General features: G+C 40.8%; 1 protein-coding gene across 1 annotated transcript in view; it reads right to left on the bottom strand.

Annotated features, from left to right (window-relative positions):
- Positions 1-23,038, bottom strand: part of mslnb (mesothelin b) — a 290,146-nt gene that overhangs the window by 63,555 nt on the left and 203,553 nt on the right. The window contains exons 159-178 of the mRNA XM_042103582.1: positions 22,837-22,949; positions 21,658-21,831; positions 21,472-21,503; positions 21,218-21,315; positions 21,097-21,122; positions 20,965-20,986; positions 20,824-20,851; positions 16,716-16,791; positions 16,388-16,546; positions 14,653-14,864; positions 7,645-7,745; positions 7,365-7,477; positions 6,844-7,017; positions 6,658-6,689; positions 6,404-6,501; positions 6,283-6,308; positions 6,151-6,172; positions 6,010-6,037; positions 871-946; positions 543-701 (exon numbers count right to left, since the gene is read on the bottom strand). Coding sequence (XP_041959516.1) covers positions 543-701; positions 871-946; positions 6,010-6,037; positions 6,151-6,172; positions 6,283-6,308; positions 6,404-6,501; positions 6,658-6,689; positions 6,844-7,017; positions 7,365-7,477; positions 7,645-7,745; positions 14,653-14,864; positions 16,388-16,546; positions 16,716-16,791; positions 20,824-20,851; positions 20,965-20,986; positions 21,097-21,122; positions 21,218-21,315; positions 21,472-21,503; positions 21,658-21,831; positions 22,837-22,949 — 1,769 coding nt within the window. The remainder of the gene's footprint in view (positions 1-542; positions 702-870; positions 947-6,009; positions 6,038-6,150; positions 6,173-6,282; positions 6,309-6,403; positions 6,502-6,657; positions 6,690-6,843; positions 7,018-7,364; positions 7,478-7,644; positions 7,746-14,652; positions 14,865-16,387; positions 16,547-16,715; positions 16,792-20,823; positions 20,852-20,964; positions 20,987-21,096; positions 21,123-21,217; positions 21,316-21,471; positions 21,504-21,657; positions 21,832-22,836; positions 22,950-23,038) is intronic.

Here is a 23,038-nt window from a genome sequence, read left to right as displayed (position 1 = left end):
AAAGACCCAAGTAGCCTAGGCTAAATATGTGCTAGTATTTGAATTTGTTTTTAATTGGTTGGTATTGTTTTTACATTCTATTATTTCCTATTTTTAGTTTGATAAATGTAGTTTCATCTGAGAACCCTGATACTATCTTAATGAAACTATTTTTTATCTACAAACAATTACATTAAAATTGTAGGTGCAGTTAGGTTTTATACACTGTCCGTGTCATATGTGTTAAGGACCAGCAGACAGGAGAGGCACAGGATAAAAGCCGTGAGCAGGCCGCAGGGAGACGACAAGATGAGGGCAGAGGGCAGAGTTGATCAAAACAGTTCTCTTTTGGATATACAGTATAAAAACGATGAGATATTCTGTAGCCTACTGATTATCAGTTTGTTGCATGTTTAGACCTTGTATGTGTGTTGCACAACCATTATGGTCAGAAGAAGTGAAGGAGCAGTACCCCCCCAATTATGGTGGGGTAATTCGCACTCTGGTCACAGAGATGTAAAAAGTATCTCTCTAACAAACTTGTCACAAAAGATCCCCATTACCATATTGGAGGCCATGTGTGAGAACATGATGAGAGCTTCGTCCAGAACTGCAGAGGTCTTGGTGAGGAGCAGCTTCCAGGTCCCCTTGGAGTAAGTCCTGTTGCTGGACAGCTGGCAGACCAGGAGCTGGGCCAGGTGCTCTGCAGTGAGTCCTGACAGCTGTACGTGAAGAACCAATTACCCAACGCTTCGAGTTCAAGATCTTTTTATGTAAAATTTGTAGGTTAACTTTTAATGTAAACTTTTATTTTCACTAGAAGCGCTGGACAAATTCAAAGAGGACCTATACAAAGAGATAAGACATGAATGAGTTAAAAAAGCACCTCACCTCAGAGCATGCATACTCTGACACGCTGTATTGGCAGGGTACTTGTCCCATATCCAAGAGATGCTGCAACTCAGAGCTATGAAACCACAAACATGTTCCAGGTCATGAGGTGTGAAGCAGTGGGCAAAACAAACCAGTTTAAAACAGAGTTTGCGATCCTAATCCACTGCACTTTTTGTAACGTACATAATGTACGTTTTAAACAGAATAGGGTCAGAATAGACGTCAGAATATTTGTCAGGTTATTCTGTTAAAACAATCACAAGACAATCGAATTGCAAACTTTGTGCATTGTACTGCAACGTGAGTTGAGTGTATCATTATAGTGGATGGAATCCACTATCTTGAAATCTCCTGGCTTCTTCTTATTATAACCTTTTCAAAAATGAATGCGGCTCTAACCGCTTAACGTACAGACATGTTGAAATAACAGTTGTGTAGGTCTGGAATTGGACAAGAGTTATCATTTCAGATTTTTTTTTAAGTTTACACTTTTTGAGAAATAGGGGATTAAAAATGTTTGAAAACTTATTTTTCTCTCTATGACATCACAAAGGGGGCTCATTTAGAACGGTCGTAAAGTAATCAGGTGCGGGTCGACCTGCATACAATCTGGCGCTCCCTAAACTAGTCCTACACATCCTGTAATTAGTCGCTTTTGAACCACCACTGCTTTCACACTGCTCAATTCTCATCAAAAAAGTTTCCGTCTGCTTCGTCCAACAAACTACGACGAAATGGACGTTTTCCTACCACACCCAATGTAAGTTACAATTCATCTGTGTTTTTTATTCGAATCGAGTATGTGAAGTCTATTTTTAACGACTCTGCTAGACAAGTAAGCAAGCAAGCTGGCGTTACCTGTCATCGATAAGCAACAAACTCGTAGGCCTACTGTAGCTGCTACGTTTAGCTAGACCTCGGAAATATATCTAGGTTCGCGGTTGTGTGCAGTGGCGGTGGTAGTGTTAGCAGCTAAGTAATAATAAACTTCACAGTCAAATTGTCAGCCGCCTTTCCTAGCGATAGCTGGCCTGACGAGGGAATTGGCCTTCTATGGCAAACAGTCACTGGCTGAAACGTAGCCTAGGCTTCGTTTTGAACTATCGTAACACCCCCAATTATCACCACTTTTGTTCAGAAATTCTAAAACAACGATGTTTTTTAACACTTCAAAATAACATTTGCTAAATTAACCTGACATCTGTTTTTTTTTATTTTTGTTAACGGGAGCATTTACTGCCTGAAATATCCGATTTTGTTTACCACGCTCGGAGTTATAGTGCTGGCCTGATGGGTCGCCTATTTACACCGTTTCAACGGCACATGAACGGTTAGACCGAGAATTCTCGTCGTGAAATTAAAATTCCACTGGAGCTCCAGGGATGGAAATTAACCACCCGCCCCACGCCAAATGCGGGTAGTTTTGTGCGCTGGTGGGTGAATTTGGTCAACTTACCAGCCACTGTGGCGGGTAGAGCTAGCGTACCACAAATAGTCAGATCCGGTCTAATTTTCATACTTATTGACGGTTAAAAATAAGAAAGTGTCTGTAGGGATCATGTAGCCTAACGTTACCAGCCTATAAGGGTAAATCGCGCTGATTTGAAGTTCTACAACTCGTAGTGAGCATCATAGCCTATAGGCACTGGTGCAACGCTTCACTTTCACTTCACTACCATTAAGAAACTGTCACTATGCTTTCATGTGCCACTGCTAAATTATTTCAGGATGACTGCATAGACATAAATCTAGTGAGATCTGTGGATCTGCGTTATATCTTCACATACTAATATTCTCACGTAGTTATCTTTTGAATAGTAGGCCTAGGTATTTTAATCCGGCCCGCGACACGCTGCTATTTAGACCTATGAGGCAGACAGACGGACATCTCCACACCCATTCGTCGTGATGGAATATATCACAAACTTTTCATTCAAAGAAATGACAAACCCTATCAGAATAAACAACAGAATTTACCGAACGCAAAGGTGTAAAGCATTCCCTTATACAAGTTATAGCCGTTCCCGAGTAATCGAATTGAATTCAATCGTAATTGAAATTGAAGCAAATGTCTACACGGTCTCCAGCGTTGGGCTTTTGTCATATATGATAAGGCCAAATACAAAATAAATGTTAACAATATCGCCTAGATAACTGTACAACCAGAGTTTTTCCAATGTAGTTTCACAAAATGCTAAGCATGCATATTACGTTTCTTAAAGCTGAGCTGTGCTTAAATTGTTCAGTGCATGATTTCATTACGGGCCAAATAGAAAATAAATGCTAAATGTTAAATATAGCCTTGATACCTGTAAATATTTAAATCAGATGATGTACACTATAGTTAGATCAAGTAGAGAGTTGGATTATAGGATGCTCCAGAACTCACACAAACGGAGTCTTAAAGGAGCCACACCACTTTTATGACAAGACACTATAGCATATGAATGTGGTTCTGTTGACCTTTAGTTTTGTTGCTACTGTGCTTGGAGGACAGGTTTAGGGCAAAACTCAGCACATTTTAGTCATATCGCAATAATGCCAATTAACGTGATCATTTTGGGTAGCCTACTATAATCATGATATCACATTTTCATGCCGTTTCTCTAGTGGCTGGTAAAAAAGTTGAGTGGCTGGTAGATTTTGGAATCCACCAGCCACAGTGGCAGGTAGAAAAAATATTTAATTTCCATCCCTGATACACGCGTGGAAATACGGGACCGACGGTAATAGGTGGAGTTCCGATACGTTTGTATGAGTGGTAGGTTGTGGCATAAAATGACTTGATTGTAGGCTTAGCTTCTAGTTTGTTCAGTTGAATCATATCACAGCTGTCTGTTCCCCCCCTTCTATTTCTGTTAGGTGCCGCTTTACTCTGCTGCTGGATGGTGGAGGATCAGTGGAGGTCTATGCTATAGCCTACTAAATAGATGGCAGGAAAGCACAGCACACAAGAATTTCTAAATGAAGAAGAATGAATAAATGCACTTGCTTTTCAAACTGTTCAATGCCTCACTTAAGGAAAGAGAGATAGACTTCTCTGCATAGTCTGTCTGCCTCTTCACCCCCTCCATGTTTGGTAGCCTACTGTCTGTCCACTAGCCACTTGTACCACTGTCTTTATGCCTCACTGTTTGCGTGCTATATTAGCACATATGCATAACCCCCCCCCCCCCCCCTCCACGCCACAGCCGAACTGTGGCCACACTTATACATTTTTTTAAATAGTTAAATATATAGATATATAGACTTTACTTTACTTGATTTCTGCATTGTTGCACTGTTAAGGTGCTCATTTGCACTATCACCATGACCACTATCACCATTGCACTACCACCATGACACTCATTCACACAGAGCACCTTACCATACCTTACTATGCACAGAGAATCACAGGCTCAGTCCCTGCCTCAGTCATTGCAAGCGCCTCTGATTTATTAATCACCACATTGTGGATACTGTTTTTATAATTGATTGAAGTGTTAGTATAATTTGTATTTTTGTAATTTGTATTTTAGTATAATTTTATATATTGTATTAAGTGTTAGTATAATTTGTATTTTAGTATATTTAGCCTATTCTTTATCTTCTACTGTCCTTACTGCTTAGTTGTGTTTTTATATTATATACTTTAATTACTCTTTCTGCTGTTAAAGAATGTGTTTGTGTTGTATGCTGCTGAGACCTTGAATTTCCCCTGGGGATCAATAAAGTATCTCTATCTATCTATCTAAACAAGTTGTCAATGGTTATTTATGCAAGCTTGTGTAGCCTAAACCAGACATACCTATAGGCCTAGTCAAATTTATCCTGGCTGTAGATAAAGCAGGATATGAATTTTCCAATATCTTGCCAGATTAATAGTGGTTTAATACCAATTAAAATCCTGTTGATATGTAGGCTAGTTAGAATTTCAATGTTGCTTCAATATTAATGAAGGGTGCAAAAGTGATGTAGAAACTATGTTGCAGTGCGACGGTGATTCAATGATTTAACATTGACAAAGTTTATTTAACATAGTGTAGCGCCAAGGCTATTTGCTGGACTGTGTTGGACTTTCCCTTGTGTTCCCCTGTGTCTTCTGTTTTCCCGGCATGTGTGTGTGTGTGCGCGCGAGAGTGTCTGTGTCTCCCTCTCCCTTCTGTGTCATAGAATGTGTCAAAAAGTTCTGATGTGTTTTGATTGGGGGGAGGTGTCCGGGAGGGAATATTTAGGGGTTCGGATAGGTTAGCGATTGATAAGGGGAGGGAATAGAATAGGGGGTTCTAAGACGTCTAGTAAGTTTAGTCAGAGGAGAAGTAAATTACGTGTGAGTGGGTTGTGTTGCGTTGTGTTGTCTGCCGATGAGAGTGAATGACGAGTGATTGAGACCTAATTTATCAAGATCAGTTTCTTGTTTTGTAGTGGACACCTCCTGCTACCCGTACCTTAGCCTGTACATCCTTTATAAAAAATAAATTACCGGAGTTTGGAACGGTATCTCAGCCTCCCCGTCTCCTAACTACTCTTCGGCATTACAATAGATTCAATGACTAATTGTTATCTGGGCGCAGAAGGAGCAGACATCAACACCAACTGAAAGCCACGTTTTGCAGGTAGCCTATAGCATTGCATACAATTAGGCTTTCTCTGAACTACATTTTCCAAAGGTCAGGTTTCGTGCTTGTGTTACAACTTCAGAACGGCTTGACGTATATGCTTCAAATTTGGTGTGAACATGGACTCAATGATGAAGTCAAATGTCAAGGTCAAGGTCAAACCCACCTTGAGTGTGATATCTCAAGAACGGCTGACACACAACGTTTTTTGGTACAAGGGTTTGTATGATCTCAAAGATTAAGTGATTCAGTGGGTTTTTTTTTTTTCAGGAATCTCCCCACCAACATTAAGCCAGCAGCTTTCCATCCACTATTGTAATTCCTCTGGCATTGTATTTCTAGTTACATTCCTAATTCCCATTGGCCTTCCTGACATATGAGCTCGTAATTAAATTGGTAAATAAATTAATATCAAACAAACTCTGATGTTCCTCCGCTGCCCTGGCTCTGTAAATTGGGCAGAACTATACATTGTAGAAATATACAATGTTCTAGTCATTAGGGCAAGAAGAAATACAGAAAAAGTGGTTGTGCAAACCTGTTTGTCCTGTAGCAAATTTCAGTCTCTGCAAAAATCACAGGAAAGTATTATGTACATTCCAACATTCTGGGGTATAAAAAGACATAGATAATATGTACTGCATGTGATTAAATTGACTTTGCCTGAGAATGAACTTACCATTTACCCTTGTGAAAGGACACTAGAGTGGAAAAGAAAGAGACGCAGTCAGTATATCTGATTATATCTATATATCATTATAGATCGTCAATTCAACATAGCCGGGCACACACAACACATAGCAACACTTACTGAAGGTGGCTGTGGAAGTATGCAACCTGTTCAGACAAAAAACAGACAAGAACGTTATAGGCTACAGTATAAATACATTATATGTAGATATCAGCAATATATTGCATATAAAGTAATGAACCTTGTGGTGAGTTCCCTCTAAGTTGATCGACGGTTGTGTAGATGATATGCTCTAATTCAGGAGGCACATGTGACAGACCCATGTACAGGTTCTCTGATCTGGGGTGGGGAAGTTAGAATTGGTTACTGATTACTGTAACTATTTATACTATTGATAATAGCAAAAAGTGCATCAGCATTAAACTTTTTAAACATGTTTATATCACCAGCATGAATCATTTTATTGACAGTGAATAAGATCTGAACCGCACTTACACTAACTGAAGGGTGAGACACGGTATCTCGTTCTGTGAAGAAATAAGATGTCAAAATAAAATCAGTATTTAAAAACATGTCTCCTGAAGTTATTGTGATATAGTGATTTCTTTTTAAAAAGCATTAGTACGAATTTCCAAATTTGTTTGAAATCTGAAATGAAGTATTGTCTATGTAGCATTTTACCTCTTGTGCAATCCTGACTAGATGTTGCAGGACCTCGGGCATCTGTGTCTGCTGGGGAGGCTGCAGGAGGTGGTTGAAGACGACCCTGATGACCTCCTGTGGGGGAAGGTCTCCGAGAGGCAGGAGGATCAGCTCCGCCTTCTGCTGGGGAGAGAGCAGCTCCAGGACAGCCAGCTGGGGACAAACAGGGGAGACAGAGAGAGTTTACAATCCATGTCAATGTTTTGCTCTGAAGAGTTGGTTTGTATTGATTTCCATACGTTTTTGTTGACACCTTAGTTTGGCTAACAACTATGATTACCTTTCATCTATCTTCATGAAATGTAAAAGCAGGAAGCACTGAATAACATCTTGCTTCTTATTAACCAAATCTTAACAATACAGCCAATTGTGGTGGATGTTTCATTACATAAGGGGCGAGATAGACATAGCAGCCCTTGATGAGAGTCAAAGCATGTGGTATTCGCACAGATTCACAGTAGAAATAAGGGTTTCTTATTTGAATACAATACATCACTTACCGGATTGAAGTACTTATTGGCATCAAGTAGACTTTTGAGTGGGACAAGGCCAGAGAATTGCCCGTAGTTGTTGAGAAGCCACGTCATGCTATTGTTGGAGATACATCCTGGATCTAGGAGAGACAACACAAGTATAGAATCAGTTACATATTACATACATATACATGATGCAGACAGTATTCATGCAGACAATACAATCTATATGTATGCACATACAAATATAGACCATTGCATTAAGAGATCACAAACATATTTCAGGAACCCATGTATTAATTCTGACCTGATGTGTTTCTGGACAGGAAGGGCAAAATGAAGAACTTGAGAACGTTCTCGGCCTGCTCCTCTGTCATGTGATCAAACTGAAGACTCAGCTCAGCCACACTGGAGAAGTTAATTAATACAGTTAATTGTTAATTATACAATTGAAAGTTACAAAGCAGTGATTTAATGATAGAATAGCATAATAATTACATATGTCATATGTAATTATGGGGGGGGGGGGGTAAAAAGTGCAGTAGAAGAGGGGTTTAGTAGATTAAGTGGCAAGGGCTGCATAAGAAAGGTGGGGGAGGATTGGGATTAGGGGGGGGGGGGGGGCACCAACAAGGAGCACCCAAGAGCAACAGGGGCAAGGAAAAACTCCCTTACCAAGGAAGAAACCTTGGGCAGATCCACGGCTCAAGGGCCTAACCCAACTGCCAGGGGTCTTGGTGTGTGTGTTGGGGGGATGACAGGGGAGATGGGATAGTGTGCTGTGTATGTGGGGAGAGGGCAGTGTGCAATATGTGTGTTGGAGAAGCTTCCTCATGCGACAATGTGCTGTGTATTGGGGGGGCAGTGTGCTGTAAGTATGTTGGGGATGTGTGTTGGAGAAGCTTCCTGATGAAATAATGTGCTGTGTAGGTAGGGGAGAGGGGGGGGAGGGGGGGCAGTGTACTGCAAGTATGGTGAAGGGACTTACTATTGCAAGCAGAGTACTGTATGTATGATGTATGTGAGTGATGACAGTGAAGATGTGTGTGTGGGCAGGAGGGGAGTGGAGCAGTGACTGTGTATGTGTGTGTGTAGTGTGTGTGTGGGTAGGTGGGGGCAGTGTGCTGTAAGTATGTAGAGGATGTGTGTTGGAGAAGATCCTGAAGACAATGTGCTGTGTATGTAGGGAGGAGGGGGGGGGGCAGTGTGCAGCAAGTATGTAGAGGAGGCTTACTGTAGCAAGCAGTGCGCTGTATGTATGTGAGGTGATGACATTGATGATGTACAGTGGGCATCGCTTTCAAATGACCACTTCATTCGCGCATTACGCGGCGTGAAGCTGCGTGAAGCTTTAGTACCACTTTCAGCCACTGTGCGTCGCTCTGCCACTGTTCATCGCTCTGCCTGCCGTCCCTTACATAATTGTTGCCGAGAGTAATCCCAGCCTACGAATTCAATAACAAAATAAATCATGCATAATTAAACATTACCTCGATTTAGGCTACTTGGATATAGCTTAAGGCTTGACTACACGAAAATCGAAATCGAAATTTGCTGTCTACATTATTGTCAGTGTTGGGGTTAACGCAACTACGCAAATCAAAACAGTGGTGTGATAATTGAGCCAGTAGAGAAATAACTGTTCAGAATGAATCTGTAGCCTTGGGTAGGCTTCTGCAGAAAACAATGTTGTTGCCGATTTAATACTATCTGGCGACGTTTTTAACAGGCTACGCAATAGAGGCTTAGACAACTATGACCCACGTTTTGGTTTCGTAAATTAATTTGCCCTACTTCTTGACTGCAATGTAGTCAATTGACTGCTTGACATGTCATTTTTATTTTACTGTACAATAAACAATTACATCTACTTTATGCCGCAGAATTATATTCAAATTTGGCTGACTGCAGACGCGCCACTTCCCTCCCCATATTCCAAGATTAAGATAGTATGAAGTGCTTTTTGTATAGGCTACTATCATAAAAAAAATAGTTAAAACGAATAGCTATTTGCAATTTGACAAAACACTGGTCCTCATTTTGCGAATGCGAGGACGATATGAGCCTGTTGCATTTAGTTAGATGTCCGTGTCACGCATAATGTTTGAAAACCACTGGCTCGTAATCACAATAATTTAACACACGACAGTTGGATAACCTACTTCATCATGTCCCCATGCCTACATTTTTGTGAGTAGCATAGAGATCGTTAAAAACAATAAAGTATGGCTCTCCGTTTGGGACATTCGAAAAAAAATTAATAGACTACCGTCGAAGATGCTGACTTGCAAAAGCCTCGGGATAACACGTTATCTCCACTATCATCAGTCATGCCCCTTGATCAAAGTGGGGAATGAAATAAACGTTTGAGAACCACTGGCTTAACAAGTTACCTACAGTCCAGAACACAGAATCTGCGATGATATCGGCAAATGTTTGTTTTCCAAAGTAAGAATTTCACTTCACCATGCACCTTCGACAATACCTGGCCTACCTGGTATCATTACAAACATTATTCTGTGTCCTAAAACTGGCATATTTTATGGCATTGTGTCATGTAAGTTTGTTGCAAAATCTAGAGAAATGTGTGAGGTGGTCAGCGGGGGACAATTGAAACACACATTGGATTGTGTTATTACTTGAACATTCCACACTATCCACAGCTGTGGTAGGCCTATCAGGGGCAGGAGGATTACTGTCAGCGCAGGCTTTATATAAAATTCTTCAACAGAAGGCCTCGAATGTTGTCTTGTTTGTGGAGCGCTTTGCTTCGCTTCTGTAATTTCGGCTTCATTGAAAATGAGGGCTTCCCTCAATGACCCTCCGAGAATAAATAAAGGTTGAATGAATGAATGAATGCAGGCTTGCCCAAAATAAAGGCATGTGGTTTGCGCAGCCTACAGTAAATAACAGACCCGCCAGAATGTGCGTTATGATGCTTTTTTACAAGCATGATGTTTTTGGTACCCTACGCACACTGCATGTTCTTAAATAACAATGATCATCAGTAATATTCGACCATTTGGGTAAATGGGCAAGCGTGACCACCTTGATTGGCTGATTGGCTGATGATTGTAACGCGGGCATGATTCCAAACACCTCCCTTACGATGATGAGTGACAGGTCTCAGAATGTGTGCGCTACACAAGGACTGAAGATGATGAATAACTGGGGCCGTAGGCTATTCACAAAGGCTTTTATCTTACTACTAGGAGTAGGCTACTCCTAAATCGCACTTAAAGATTTTAGATTGGAGTTTTCTCTTAAAAGTTATTCACAAAGCCTTTCAGACAACTCCTAAACTAGGAGTGAGTCTTCGTGGCTATGGATGACGTCATTACTCATGCACAAGCTTGACTGAAGTGACCACCTTGATTGGCTGACGATTGTAACGCGGGAATTCCAAACACCTCTCTTCCGATGATGACTGACAGGTGACAGGTCGGAGAATGCGTGCGCTACACAAGTAGTGCGAAGGACAGAAGATGATTAATAACTGAATAAAAAGGCCTAGCCTAAATGAATAAAGAGTAAGGCAAAACAAATAGCTTAGTAGCCTAATGAAACATAGGCCTATGGATTGATGCAGTAGCCTACCTTTGCAACATTATTAAATTAATCTGTCACCATATCCCTAGGCTACGTTTGCAAAGAGGAGAACATTTTAATTTGATTCACAATGAAACGTTATATTTCATTTACATGTTAACAATGAGTAGTTTTGGTTGTTGTTGGTGGCGTTATTGCATCCCTTTTATGAATGCAAAATTGTTCCCTCGCGATTGGAAGCTCCTGTTGCGCATAGGCTATTTCAAAACATCGCAACGTAAAATGCCACAAAAAAGCTGTTTATGAATAGGTCTTAGTGAGTTAGGAGTCCTCTCGACTTAAGCTGTCCCAGACTTAGGTGCTACTTTTAGGTCTAAAATGCTTCGTGAATTACTTTTTGTGAAAAAATTAGGAGTCCTAAAGTTAGGAGTGACACGCCCATTATTTTTTGGAGTTGCTCCTAAATTCGCCAGTTAGGAGCTACTTTTAGCCTTAAAATTCTTTGTGAATATGGCCCCTGAATAAAAAGGCCTAGCCTAAATGAATCAAGGCAAAACAAATAGCCTAGTAGCCAAATGAAACATACGGATTGATGTAGTATCTTTGTAACATTATTAAATTATTCTGTTACTATGCCTACGTTTGCAAAAGAGAACATTTTAATTTGATTCACAATAATGTTATATTTAATTTACATGTTGACAATGATTATCCTAGTTTTGGTTGTTGTTGGCGGCGTTATTGCATGTTAGTTATGCCTACAATGCAAAATTGCTTCCTCGCGATTGGAAGCTCCTGTAGCTGCATAGGATTTCAAAACCGCAGGTTTGTGAATAGGTCTGTGAGTAAGGAGTCCTCTTGACTTCTTTTAAGCTGAGGTGGGAAGGTGTGATTTTTTGGGGGAAGGGCCGGATTAACTGGGCACAACTGTCTGATGGCCCCCCTTCCCCCCAGCCAACGTGAATCGGGTGGTTAGTTAATAGGCCTATCGTGAAGATTTTTCCTGCTATCTAAGGCACGAGCGCATCTGTGAGGCCAAGCCTCACCAAGTAGCTCGTTTGTTTACAACTAACATTCCATTTAATTAAACTGCTTTATAGGCTATGCCGAAATAGTTTTCAACATTTTGAATATTAGTGTCGGGTGAATTGAAATGTTCTCAAAGTAGCCTTATGGCTGAAAGCTGCTTGGGACACCCCCCCCCCCGTCAAGCAATATAACCATACAAACGCGCTTCCTGCACTCATTGTTTCAAAAGGAGTAATTTTGGCTTTGTCAGAACTGAAGAGCTGTGGACGGCACGGCACGGTATTGCCCAATGAAAATAAATTAACGCAATGCAACACAACACAACACAGACCCCGCGTCTCTCGCGTCAGTCACTGACATGAACGAAACACAGAACCCGCTTCTCTCACGGCAGTCACTGACAGTAACCTAGAATAAATGCATGGGGAAAAACACTTCCCCATGACAAAGACATCGTAAAACACTGAAAGTTAATATTTTGTCACTAGCAACATTCATCTGTCCTTTGTCAAATGTATTATGTTCCAAGTACCCTATGCGTAATTCTGCTTCATAAAGCTGAACAAATACATTTGCTTATTTCACAGAAAAATATAAATAGCCAGTCTACAGTGCAGAGTTGGTAAGTTATGGTAGGCCAACTTGCAGTGAACATACAAACAGGGGAAATTATTTCTCTTGCAGCTGAGTAGCCTCAGGTGCGCACGTAGACATAAGGCCGAACATGCAAGCGCCAATGAATCGTGCTCTCACGACAATCGCGCCATTAAACTTAAATAGGTTAACATCACTCTAAGTTCGCCTTTAAGCAAGGAAAACGATGATTTGAAGACATCTGTTTCGTTGGAAGGGCAAGGGGTAGCAACAGGGCAAAACAGAGACAGGCCCGATGGCAGGGCTGTTATGAGAGTATTAAAATATTGGATATTCTACGGGAAAACATTAAAACGGCAAGACAGCGGGGAAAGTTAAAATACGTGATAAACACGGAAAAAGTTGGCATGCATTGTTTCGGTCCCCGTGCACAGGGATTATTTGTCATAGCCTACTATTAATCACATATGATTATTTGTGAAATTGTGCAAACAGGCGCAACACATTTGAAAAGGAAGGACTGGTAGCATGCAAGCTCACGGGAAAGATTGATTTAAGAACGTTATCACAAAGTGTGTGGCTGTGGCGCGGGCGGAAGACAATTGGCAGGGGAGGGTCATGTCTTTTTTAACAATTCTGTCGGAGGGTCATTGAACAATTTCTAGCAGGCAAGAGAGGGTCATGCAACTTCCAACTGAAGCACTCAAAATTCCTCCGGTGGCCCCTTCAATAAATAACGATCAGTCCCTAGATTGCTGCTGGGCTATATGTCTTGGTTCTGTTAACAACTCATTGTCAAACGCATAGCCTATCTCGCGGTTGCATCCATTACAAACAAACATGCAATGTGAACGTCTGGGATTGGGGAGAGCACTAAATGCTCTACTGAATAAGCACGAAGTCAAACCTTTAAATGAAAAACACTCTTTAATAATCCAAAAAAATAAACCGCTAATGAAGTAAACTTGTGACCATCAAAAATCGTTTATCGCTTGTAACTCCGTGATACCAGGACGTAACAGGAAGGCATTTGGCTGAGCAACGGAGGTTAATATGCTCCATGTTTTGTCCAAATGATGACTGTCTATCATCGTTGCACTCGGAGAAAACCGGAATGTTTCATTCGTCCCCGTTTCAATCGTCCCGGTTGTACCTACTCAAAACGCAGATAGAACCTTATTATTCTAAGGTAGCGAAATAGCGTTCAGCATGATTCATTAATTCCCCCTGTTAAAGTGTTCTCCTTTGTAGTTTGGTTTCGTGATAGCCTATGATAAACGGCTTATGGCCAAATATGTGAAAACGTTAAAATACAGTAGGCGATAAACTCGGAAAAAGTTGACAGTGATTTTTTCATAATCACTTTGGAGGGTCATAGAAAAATGTATTGCTGGCGAGGGAGGGTCATGTCTTTTTGGACTAATGCTCCCAAAACTCCTCCGGTAGCCCCTTAAATAAATAACGAACAGTCCCTAATGAAGTAAACTTGTGACCATCAAAAATCGTTTATCGCCTGTAACTCCGTGATAACAGGACGTAACAGGAAGGCATTTGGCTGAGCAACGGAGGTTAATACTCTATATTTTGTCCAAATGATGTCTGTCTATCATTGTTGCACTCGGAGAAAACCAGAATGTTTAATTTGTCCTGCGTCTCTACGGCTGCAAACGGGATTCACTCGCAGTTAACCAAAGATTTCTTTATTAGGGCAGGGCAAGCATATTTCTGGCTATTACATTATTTCTAAACCAGTCTGCTAAAGTCTGTAGTGAAGTCTGTGTAGGGTTTTCCAGGCTCCATTTCTTTTTACGAGACACCCTGCTCACTTGAGCCATCTACCGGTTGTTTGGGTTGTTGCAGCGTCTCAATGGAAAAATACAAATTAAAGTTGCGTGATACCGCGTGATCCCACGCGCGGACCGCGAGTGAAGCTGGCCAAGTCGAAGCACTGCCCACTGTAAGTGTGTGTGTTTTGTGTGTGTGTGTTGGGGGGGGGGGGGGGCACAATAATAATGTGTTTTCACGCTTGTCCTCACGTTATTTGGTAATCTGAACACTCAACCTACTCAATTTTCTCACTTAATAACTGTCTGCCACAAAATGTGACATTGTGAAATTACTGTTCTCTCGCTTTGGAACATACATGTACTGGTAGGTTTCACAGGTGAGGTTCTTCCTGCTGACACAGTGCAGAAGTTGTCCGGAGGCGAAGGGCAAGAACAGCCGCAGACGTTCACCAAACAGTGAGGAGATGAAGTCGATGTCTTCCCACTGCATGTCACTGAGCAGCTCCAGACGGAGCTCTCCAAGAATATCCAGGACATCAGTCACAGATTGACCCATGATCCTCAGAGACTGTCAGGAGCAGGAACAAAAACAAAAAGAATGTTTAAAAAGAAATTCCAAATACCAAATTCCAAAAACTGCACAGGCAAAGCAAGGCAGCCATGGTGCCCCCTGACAGTGGATTGGTCTAGGTTCGAAACCCACACCCATTATCTGCTAAAATATCACTGTCACTTTACGTCACAGACATAGTTCGAATTACAGGGGGTACTGGGGGGTACTATACCCCCCAATGAAGACCCAGTACCCCCCAAAGAGACAGAAATATCAGTTTTGGGGGGGTCAGATAATTTTTCTAATATTGTGAAAAATATCATTACAGTTACAATACAAGTCAACTCCTGTTTTCACTGTAGGAACATTTTTATGTAAAGCGATTTCAGAAACCCCTATTGTGGACCGTACCATTTTTAACCACCGTGGCGCTAGAAGCAACTGAGCAAGTGTCAACATTGAATGACAAAACGCTAGGTAAATTCCTCCAGTAGGCTAAATTTGGTTTGCTGCTGACGTGCATGGGTAAATGTAAGTTGCTAACTGACGTCTAGCTTGTTGAAAATGTGTTATTTTACAACCTTCATTTATAAACGTGTTTGTTCTTTCATAGCTCATGTCACCTCTTCATACATTGAATTACTGGCTACTTACCTGCTACTTACTTACCCACTGAGGCTAGTAAAGTGTACCTTGGTTAGTTACCAAGGTTAGTTAGCAAGGTAATTCTCTATTTAAATAAACTTTTATATTGTGGTGAGGTAAAATCGATTGTCATTTCCAAGGAGATGAACTCCATAGCCTAGGTATCCATTCTCATTATATCTTGAATAAATTATTGTGCCCTTTTGAAATTAGTTTGGCACAGATCCTGTGTTTTTATATTACCAGTATGCACAAGAGGGTCTGATGTAGCTAAGCCTACATCAGTGAAACCTGTGGAAACATAAAAAGACCCAAGTAGCCTAGGCTAAATATGTGCTAGTATTTTAATTTGTTTTTAATTGGTTGGTATTGTTTTTACATTCTATTATTTCCTATTTTTAGTTTGATAAATGTAGTTTCATCTGAGAACCCTGATACTATCTTAATGAAACTATTTTTTATCTACAAACAATTACATTAAAATTGTAGGTGCAGTTAGGTTTTATACACTGTTCGTGTCATATGTGTTAAGGACCAGCAGACAGGAGAGGCACAGGATAAAAGCCGTGAGCAGGCCGCAGGGAGACGACAAGATGAGGGCAGAGGGCAGAGTTGATCAAAACAGTTCTCTTTTGGATATACAGTATAAAAACGATGAGATATTCTGTAGCCTACTGATTATCAGTTTGTTGCATGTTTAGACCTTGTATGTGTGTTGCACAACACATGTTGCACTTGGCGATCACGGTGGGGATTGATATGGTAATGGAACATTATGGTCAGAAGAAGTGAAGGAGCAGTACCCCCCAATTATGGTGGGGTAATTCGCACTCTGGTCACAGAGATGTAAAAAGTATCTCTCTAACAAACGTGTCACAAAAGATCCCCATTACCATATTGGAGGCCATGTGTGAGAACATGATGAGAGCTTCGTCCAGAACTGCAGAGGTCTTGGTGAGGAGCAGCTTCCAGGTCCCCTTGGAGTAAGTCCTGTTGCTGGACAGCTGGCAGACCAGGAGCTGGGCCAGGTGCTCTGCAGTGAGTCCTGACAGCTGTACGTGAAGAACCAATTACCCAACACTTCGAGTTCAAGATCTTTTTATGTAAAATTTGTAGGTTAACTTTTAATGTAAACTTTTATTTTCACTAGAAGCGCTGGACAAATTCAAAGAGGACCTATACAAAGAGATAAGACATGAATGAGTTAAAAAAGCACCTCACCTCAGAGCATGCATACTCTGTCCCGCTGTATTGGCAGGGTACTTGTCCCATATCCAAGAGATGCTGCAACTCAGAGCTATGAAACCACAAACATGTTCCAGGTCATGAGGTGTGAAGCAGTGGGCAAAACAAACCAGTTTAAAACAGAGTTTGCGATCCTAATCCACTGCACTTTTTGTAACGTACATAATGTACGTTTTAAACAGAATAGGGTATAATCTGCTTTTGATTTCACTTGTTCATCAGACGTCAGAATATTTGTCAGGTTATTCTGTTAAAACAATCACAAGAAAATCGAATTGCAAACTTTGTGCATTGTACTGCAATGTGAGTTGAGTGTATCATTATAGTGGATGGAATCCACTATCTTGAAATCTCCTGGCTTCTTATTATTATAACCTTTTCAAAAATTAATGCGGCTCTAACCGCTTAACGTACAGACGTGTTGAAATAACAGTTGTGTAGGTCTGGAATTGGATAAGAGAGTTATCATTTCAGAATTTTTTTTTAAGTTTACACTTTTTGAGAAATAGGGGATTAAAAATGTTTGAAAACTTATTTTTCTCTCTATGACATCACAAAGGGGGCTCATTTAGAACGGTCGTAAAGTAATCGGGTGCGGGTCGACCTGCATACAATCTGGCGCTCCCTAAACTAGTCCTACACATCCTGTAATTAGTCGCTTTTGAACCACACTGCTTTCACACTGCTCAATTCTCATCAAGAAAGTTTCCGTCTGCTTCGTCCAACAAACTACGATGAAATGGACGTTTTCCTACCACACCCAATGTAAGTTACAATTCATCTGTGTTTTTTATTCGAATCGAGTATGTGAAGTCTATTTTTAACGACTCTGCTAGACAAGTAAGCAAGCAAGCTGGCGTTACCTGTCATCGATAAGCAACAAACTCGTAGGCCTACTGTAGCTGCTACGTTTAGCTAGACCTCGGAAATATATCTAGGTTCGCGGTTGTGTGCAGTGGCGGTGGTAGTGTTAGCAGCTAAGTAATAATAAACTTCACAGTCAAATTGTCAGCCGCCTTTCCTAGCGATAGCTGGCCTGACGAGGGAATTGGCCTTCTATGGCAAACAGTCACTGGCTGAAACTTAGCCTAGGCTTCGTTTTGAACTATCGTAACACCCCCAATTATCACCACTTTTGTTCAGAAATTCTAAAACAACGATGTTTTTTAACACTTCAAAATAACATTTGCTAAATTAACCTGACATTTTTCAGTAGCCATAGGTGTGTAGATTTGAACAAAATCTGTTTTTTTGGGGTTTTTTTGTTAACGGGAGCATTTACTGCCTGAAATATCCGATTTTGTTTACCACGCTCGGAGTTATAGTGCTGGCCTGATGGGTCGCCTATTTACACCGTTTCAACGGCACATGAACGGTTAGACCGAGAATTCTCGTCGTGAAATTAAAATTCCACTGGAGCTCCACCCGCCCCACGCCAAATGCGGGTAGTTTTGTGCGCTGGCGGGTGAATTTGGTCAACTTACCAGCCACTGTGGCGGGTAGAGCTAGCGTACCACAAATAGTCAGATCCGGTCTAATTTTCATACTTATTGACGGTTAAAAATAAGAAAGTGTCTGTAGGGATCATGTAGCCTAACGTTACCAGCCTATAAGGGTAAATCGCGCTGATTTGAAGTTCTACAACTCGTAGTGAGCCGCCACCGCAGCATAGCCTATAGGCACTGGTGCAACGCTTCACTTTCACTTCACTACCATTAAGAAACTGTCACTATGCTTTCATGTGCCACTGCTAGATTATTTCAGGATGACGGCATAGACATAAATCTAGTGAGATCTGTGGATCTGCGTTATATCTTCACAGACTAATATTCTCACGTAGTTATCTTTTGAAGAGTAGGCCTAGGTATTTTAATCCGGCCCGCGACACGCTGCTATTTAGACCTATGAGGCAGACAGACGGACATCTCCACACCCATTCGTCGTGATGGAATATCTCACAAACTTTTCATTCAAAGAAATTACAAACCGTATCAGAATAAACAGCAGAATTTACCGAACGCAAAGGTGTAAAGCATTCCCTTATACAAGTTATAGCCGTTCCCGAGTAATCGAATTGAATTCAATCGTAATTGAAATTGAAGCAAATGTCTACACGGTCTCCAGCGTTGGGCTTTTGTCATATATGATAAGGCCAAATACAAAATAAATGTTAACAATATCGCCTAGATAACTGTACAACCAGTTTTTCCAATGTAGTTTCACAAAATGCTAAGCATGCATATTACGTTTCTTAAAGCTGAGCTGTGCTTAAATTGTTCAGTGCATGATTTCATTACGGGCCAAATAGAAAATAAATGCTAAATGTTAAATATAGCCTTGATACCTGTAAATATTTAAATCAGATGATGTACACTATAGTTAGATCAAGTAGAGAGTTGGATTATAGGATGCTCCAGAACTCACACAAACGGAGTCTTAAAGGAGCCACACCACTTTTATGACAAGACACTATGAATGTGGTGCTGTTGACCTTTAGTTTTGTTGCTACTGTGCTTGGTAGACTTCCTAGGGCCCTGACATTTAAAACGAGACATTGACAACTTTGAAAAAGCACTGGTAGTTTACTTACAAGACGATTTATACAGACAGTATCTTCACGAAGTTTAACGTTTGCAGCCATCTTGAATTTAGTCACGATAAGTCGAGCAACGAGTAAGAATGAACAGGTATGATAAGGGATCAGATTCCAAAAATAATTCAGTGGAAATGCATGGATTCCAGTTTCTTCCAGGAGCAGCAACTGGAATCCATGCATTTCCACTGAATTATTTTTGGAATCTGATCCCTTATCATAGCTGTTCATTCTTACTCGTTGCTCGACTTATCGTGACTAAATTCAAGATGGCTGCAAACGCTAAACTTTGTGAAGATACTGTCTGTATAAATCATCTTGTAAGTAAACTACCAGTGCTTTTTCAAAGTTCTCAATGTCTCGTTTTAAATGTCAGGGCCCTCGGAAGTCTACCAATGAAGTGTGGAGATACATTGAGCCTCGTAAATGGGTGTAAAACAGTGATTTATTTGCATGGCTAGCCCGATGCCGAAGCACCACTATTGAAAAAGATGTTGGTAGCATCGGCTAACTAGCGCCAGATTTTGGAGTGCAGGGGACAAGCCGAGATGGGCTATGAGACATACGTTCACACTCGGTATCATGTTTCGATACACTTTAGGTCAATATCACACCGGAATTCTCCTTTAAGGAAAGAGGAGAGATAGACTTCTCTGCATAGTCTGTCTGCCTCTTCACCCCCTCCATGTTTGGTAGCCTACTGTCTGTCCACTAGCCACTTGTACCACTGTCTTTATGCCTCACTGTTTGCGTGCTATATTAGCACATATGCATAACCCCCCCCCCCCCCCCGATGTGTTTTGATTGGGGGGAGGTGTCCGGGAGGGAATATTTAGGGGTTCGGATACGTTAGCGATTGATAAGGGGAGGGAATAGAATAGGGGGTTCTAAGACGTCTAGTAAGTTTAGTCAGAGGAGAAGTAAATTACGTGTGAGTGGGTTGTGTTGCGTTGTGTTGTCTGCCGATGAGAGTGAATGACGAGTGATTGAGACCTAATTTATCAAGATCAGTTTGTTGTTTTGTAGTGGACACCTCCTGCCGGCTTGACGTATATGCTTCAAATTTGGTGTGAACATGGACTCAATGATCAAGTCAAATGTCAAGGTCAAGGTCAAAACCACCTTGAGTGTGATATCTCAAGAACGGCTGACACACAACGTTTTTTGGTACAAGGGTTTGTATGATCTCAAAGATTAAGTGATTCAGTGTTTTTTTTCTTCAGGAATCTCCCCACCAACATTAAGCCAGCAGCTTTCCATCCACTATTGTAATTCCTCTGGCATTGTATTTCTAGTTACATTCCTAATTCCCATTGGCCTTCCTGACATATGAGCTCGTAATTAAATTGGTAAATAAATTAATGTCAAACAAACTCTGATGTTCCTCCGCTGCCCTGGCTCTGTAAATTGGGCAGAACTATACATTGTAGAAATATACAATGTTCTAGTCATTAGGGCAAGAAGAAATACAGAAAAAGTGGTTGTGCAAACCTGTTTGTCCTGTAGCAAATTTCAGTCTCTGCAAAAATCACAGGAAAGTATTATGTACATTCCAACATTCTGGGGTATAAAAAGACATAGATAATATGTACTGCATGTGATTAAATTGACTTTGCCTGAGAATGAACTTACCATTTACCCTTGTGAAAGGACACTAGAGTGGAAAAGAAAGAGACGCAGTCAGTATATCTGATTATATCTATATATCATTATAGATCGTCAATTCAACATAGCCGGGCACACACAACACATAGCAACACTTACTGAAGGTGGCTGTGGAAGTATGCAACCTGTTCAGACAAAAAACAGACAAGAACGTTATAGGCTACAGTATAAATACATTATATGTAGATATCAGCAATATATTGCATATAAAGTAATGAACCTTGTGGTGAGTTCCCTCTAAGTTGATCGACGGTTGTGTAGATGATATGCTCTAATTCAGGAGGCACATGTGACAGACCCATGTACAGGTTCTCTGATCTGGGGTGGGGAAGTTAGAATTGGTTACTGATTACTGTAACTATTTATACTATTGATAATAGCAAAAAGTGCATCAGCATTAAACTTTTTAAACATGTTTATATCACCAGCATGAATCATTTTATTGACAGTGAATAAGATCTGAACCGCACTTACACTAACTGAAGGGTGAGACACGGTATCTCGTTCTGTGAAGAAATAAGATGTCAAAATAAAATCAGTATTTAAAAACATGTCTCCTGAAGTTATTGTGATATAGTGATTTCTTTTTAAAAAGCATTAGTAAGAATTTCCAAATTTGTTTGAAATCTGAAATGAAGTATTGTCTATGTAGCATTTTACCTCTTGTGCAATCCTGACTAGATGTTGCAGGACCTCGGGCATCTGTGTCTGCTGGGGAGGCTGCAGGAGGTGGTTGAAGACGACCCTGATGACCTCCTGTGGGGGAAGGTCTCCGAGAGGCAGGAGGATCAGCTCCGCCTTCTGCTGGGGAGAGAGCAGCTCCAGGACAGCCAGCTGGGGACAAACAGGGGAGACAGAGAGAGTTTACAATCCATGTCAATGTTTTGCTCTGAAGAGTTGGTTTGTATTGATTTCCATACGTTTTTGTTGACACCTTAGTTTGGCTAACAACCATGATTACCTTTCATCTATCTTCATGAAATGTAAAAGCAGGAAGCACTGAATAACATCTTGCTTCGGTAACACTTTATTTTAATGTGTCGCTGTTACAGTGTACTTACCTAATTAGGTACAGTGGTACAACCTGTGTAACAACATGTACTATCAGGTATTATCATTGTACTTGCATAATGTATTTGTGGGTACCTACATATAGTTGTTACATTGTAATACTGAGTGCTTTTACAAAACTTTACAAAAATTTGCCTAAATTTTCATCAGAGGCAAAGAGCTGACCTGAGACCTGCTGGATGGGGTAAATCTGGTCATGATAGATTTGATATACAAAGCATTCTTAGCTCGTCAAGAATGAGTAGACAAGAGTAACAAGGTTGTAGCAGCACAGCTGCAACATGTACACTGAAGACAATGAGGCCTTGACTGGAGCTAAGCATGCTTTGTATATCAAATCTATCATGACCCGATTTACCCCATCCAGCAGGTCTCAGGTCAGCTCTTTGCCTCTGATGAAAATTTAGGCAAATTGGCAAAGTTTTGTAAAAGCACTCAGTATTACAATGTAACAACTATATGTAGGTACCCACAAATACATAATGCAAGTACAATGATAGTACCTGATAGTACATGTTGTTACACAGGTTGTACCACTGTACCTAATTAGGTAAGTACACTGTAACAGCGACACATTAAAATAAAGTGTTACCCTTGCTTCTTATTAACCAAATCTTAACAATACAGCCAATTGTGGTGGATGTTTCATTACATAAGGGGCGAGATAGACATGTATAGCAGCCCTTGATGAGAGTCAAAGAATGTGGTATTCGCACAGATTCACAGTAGAAATAAGGGTTTCTTATTTGAATACAATACATCACTTACCGGATTGAAGTACTTATTGGCATCAAGTAGACTTTTGAGTGGGACAAGGCCAGAGAATTGCCCGTAGTTGTTGAGAAGCCACGCCATGCTATTGTTGGAGATACATCCTGGATCTAGGAGAGACAACACAAGTATAGAATCAGTTACATATTACATACATATACATGATGCAGACAGTATCCATGCAGACAATACAATCTAT

The sequence above is a fragment of the Alosa sapidissima genome, chromosome 9 (genome assembly GCF_018492685.1).
Source record: "Alosa sapidissima isolate fAloSap1 chromosome 9, fAloSap1.pri, whole genome shotgun sequence".
NCBI lineage: Eukaryota > Metazoa > Chordata > Actinopteri > Clupeiformes > Clupeidae > Alosa > Alosa sapidissima.
Note: the sequence above shows the minus strand (reverse complement) of the source record. Positions and strands in the feature narration are given on the sequence as shown.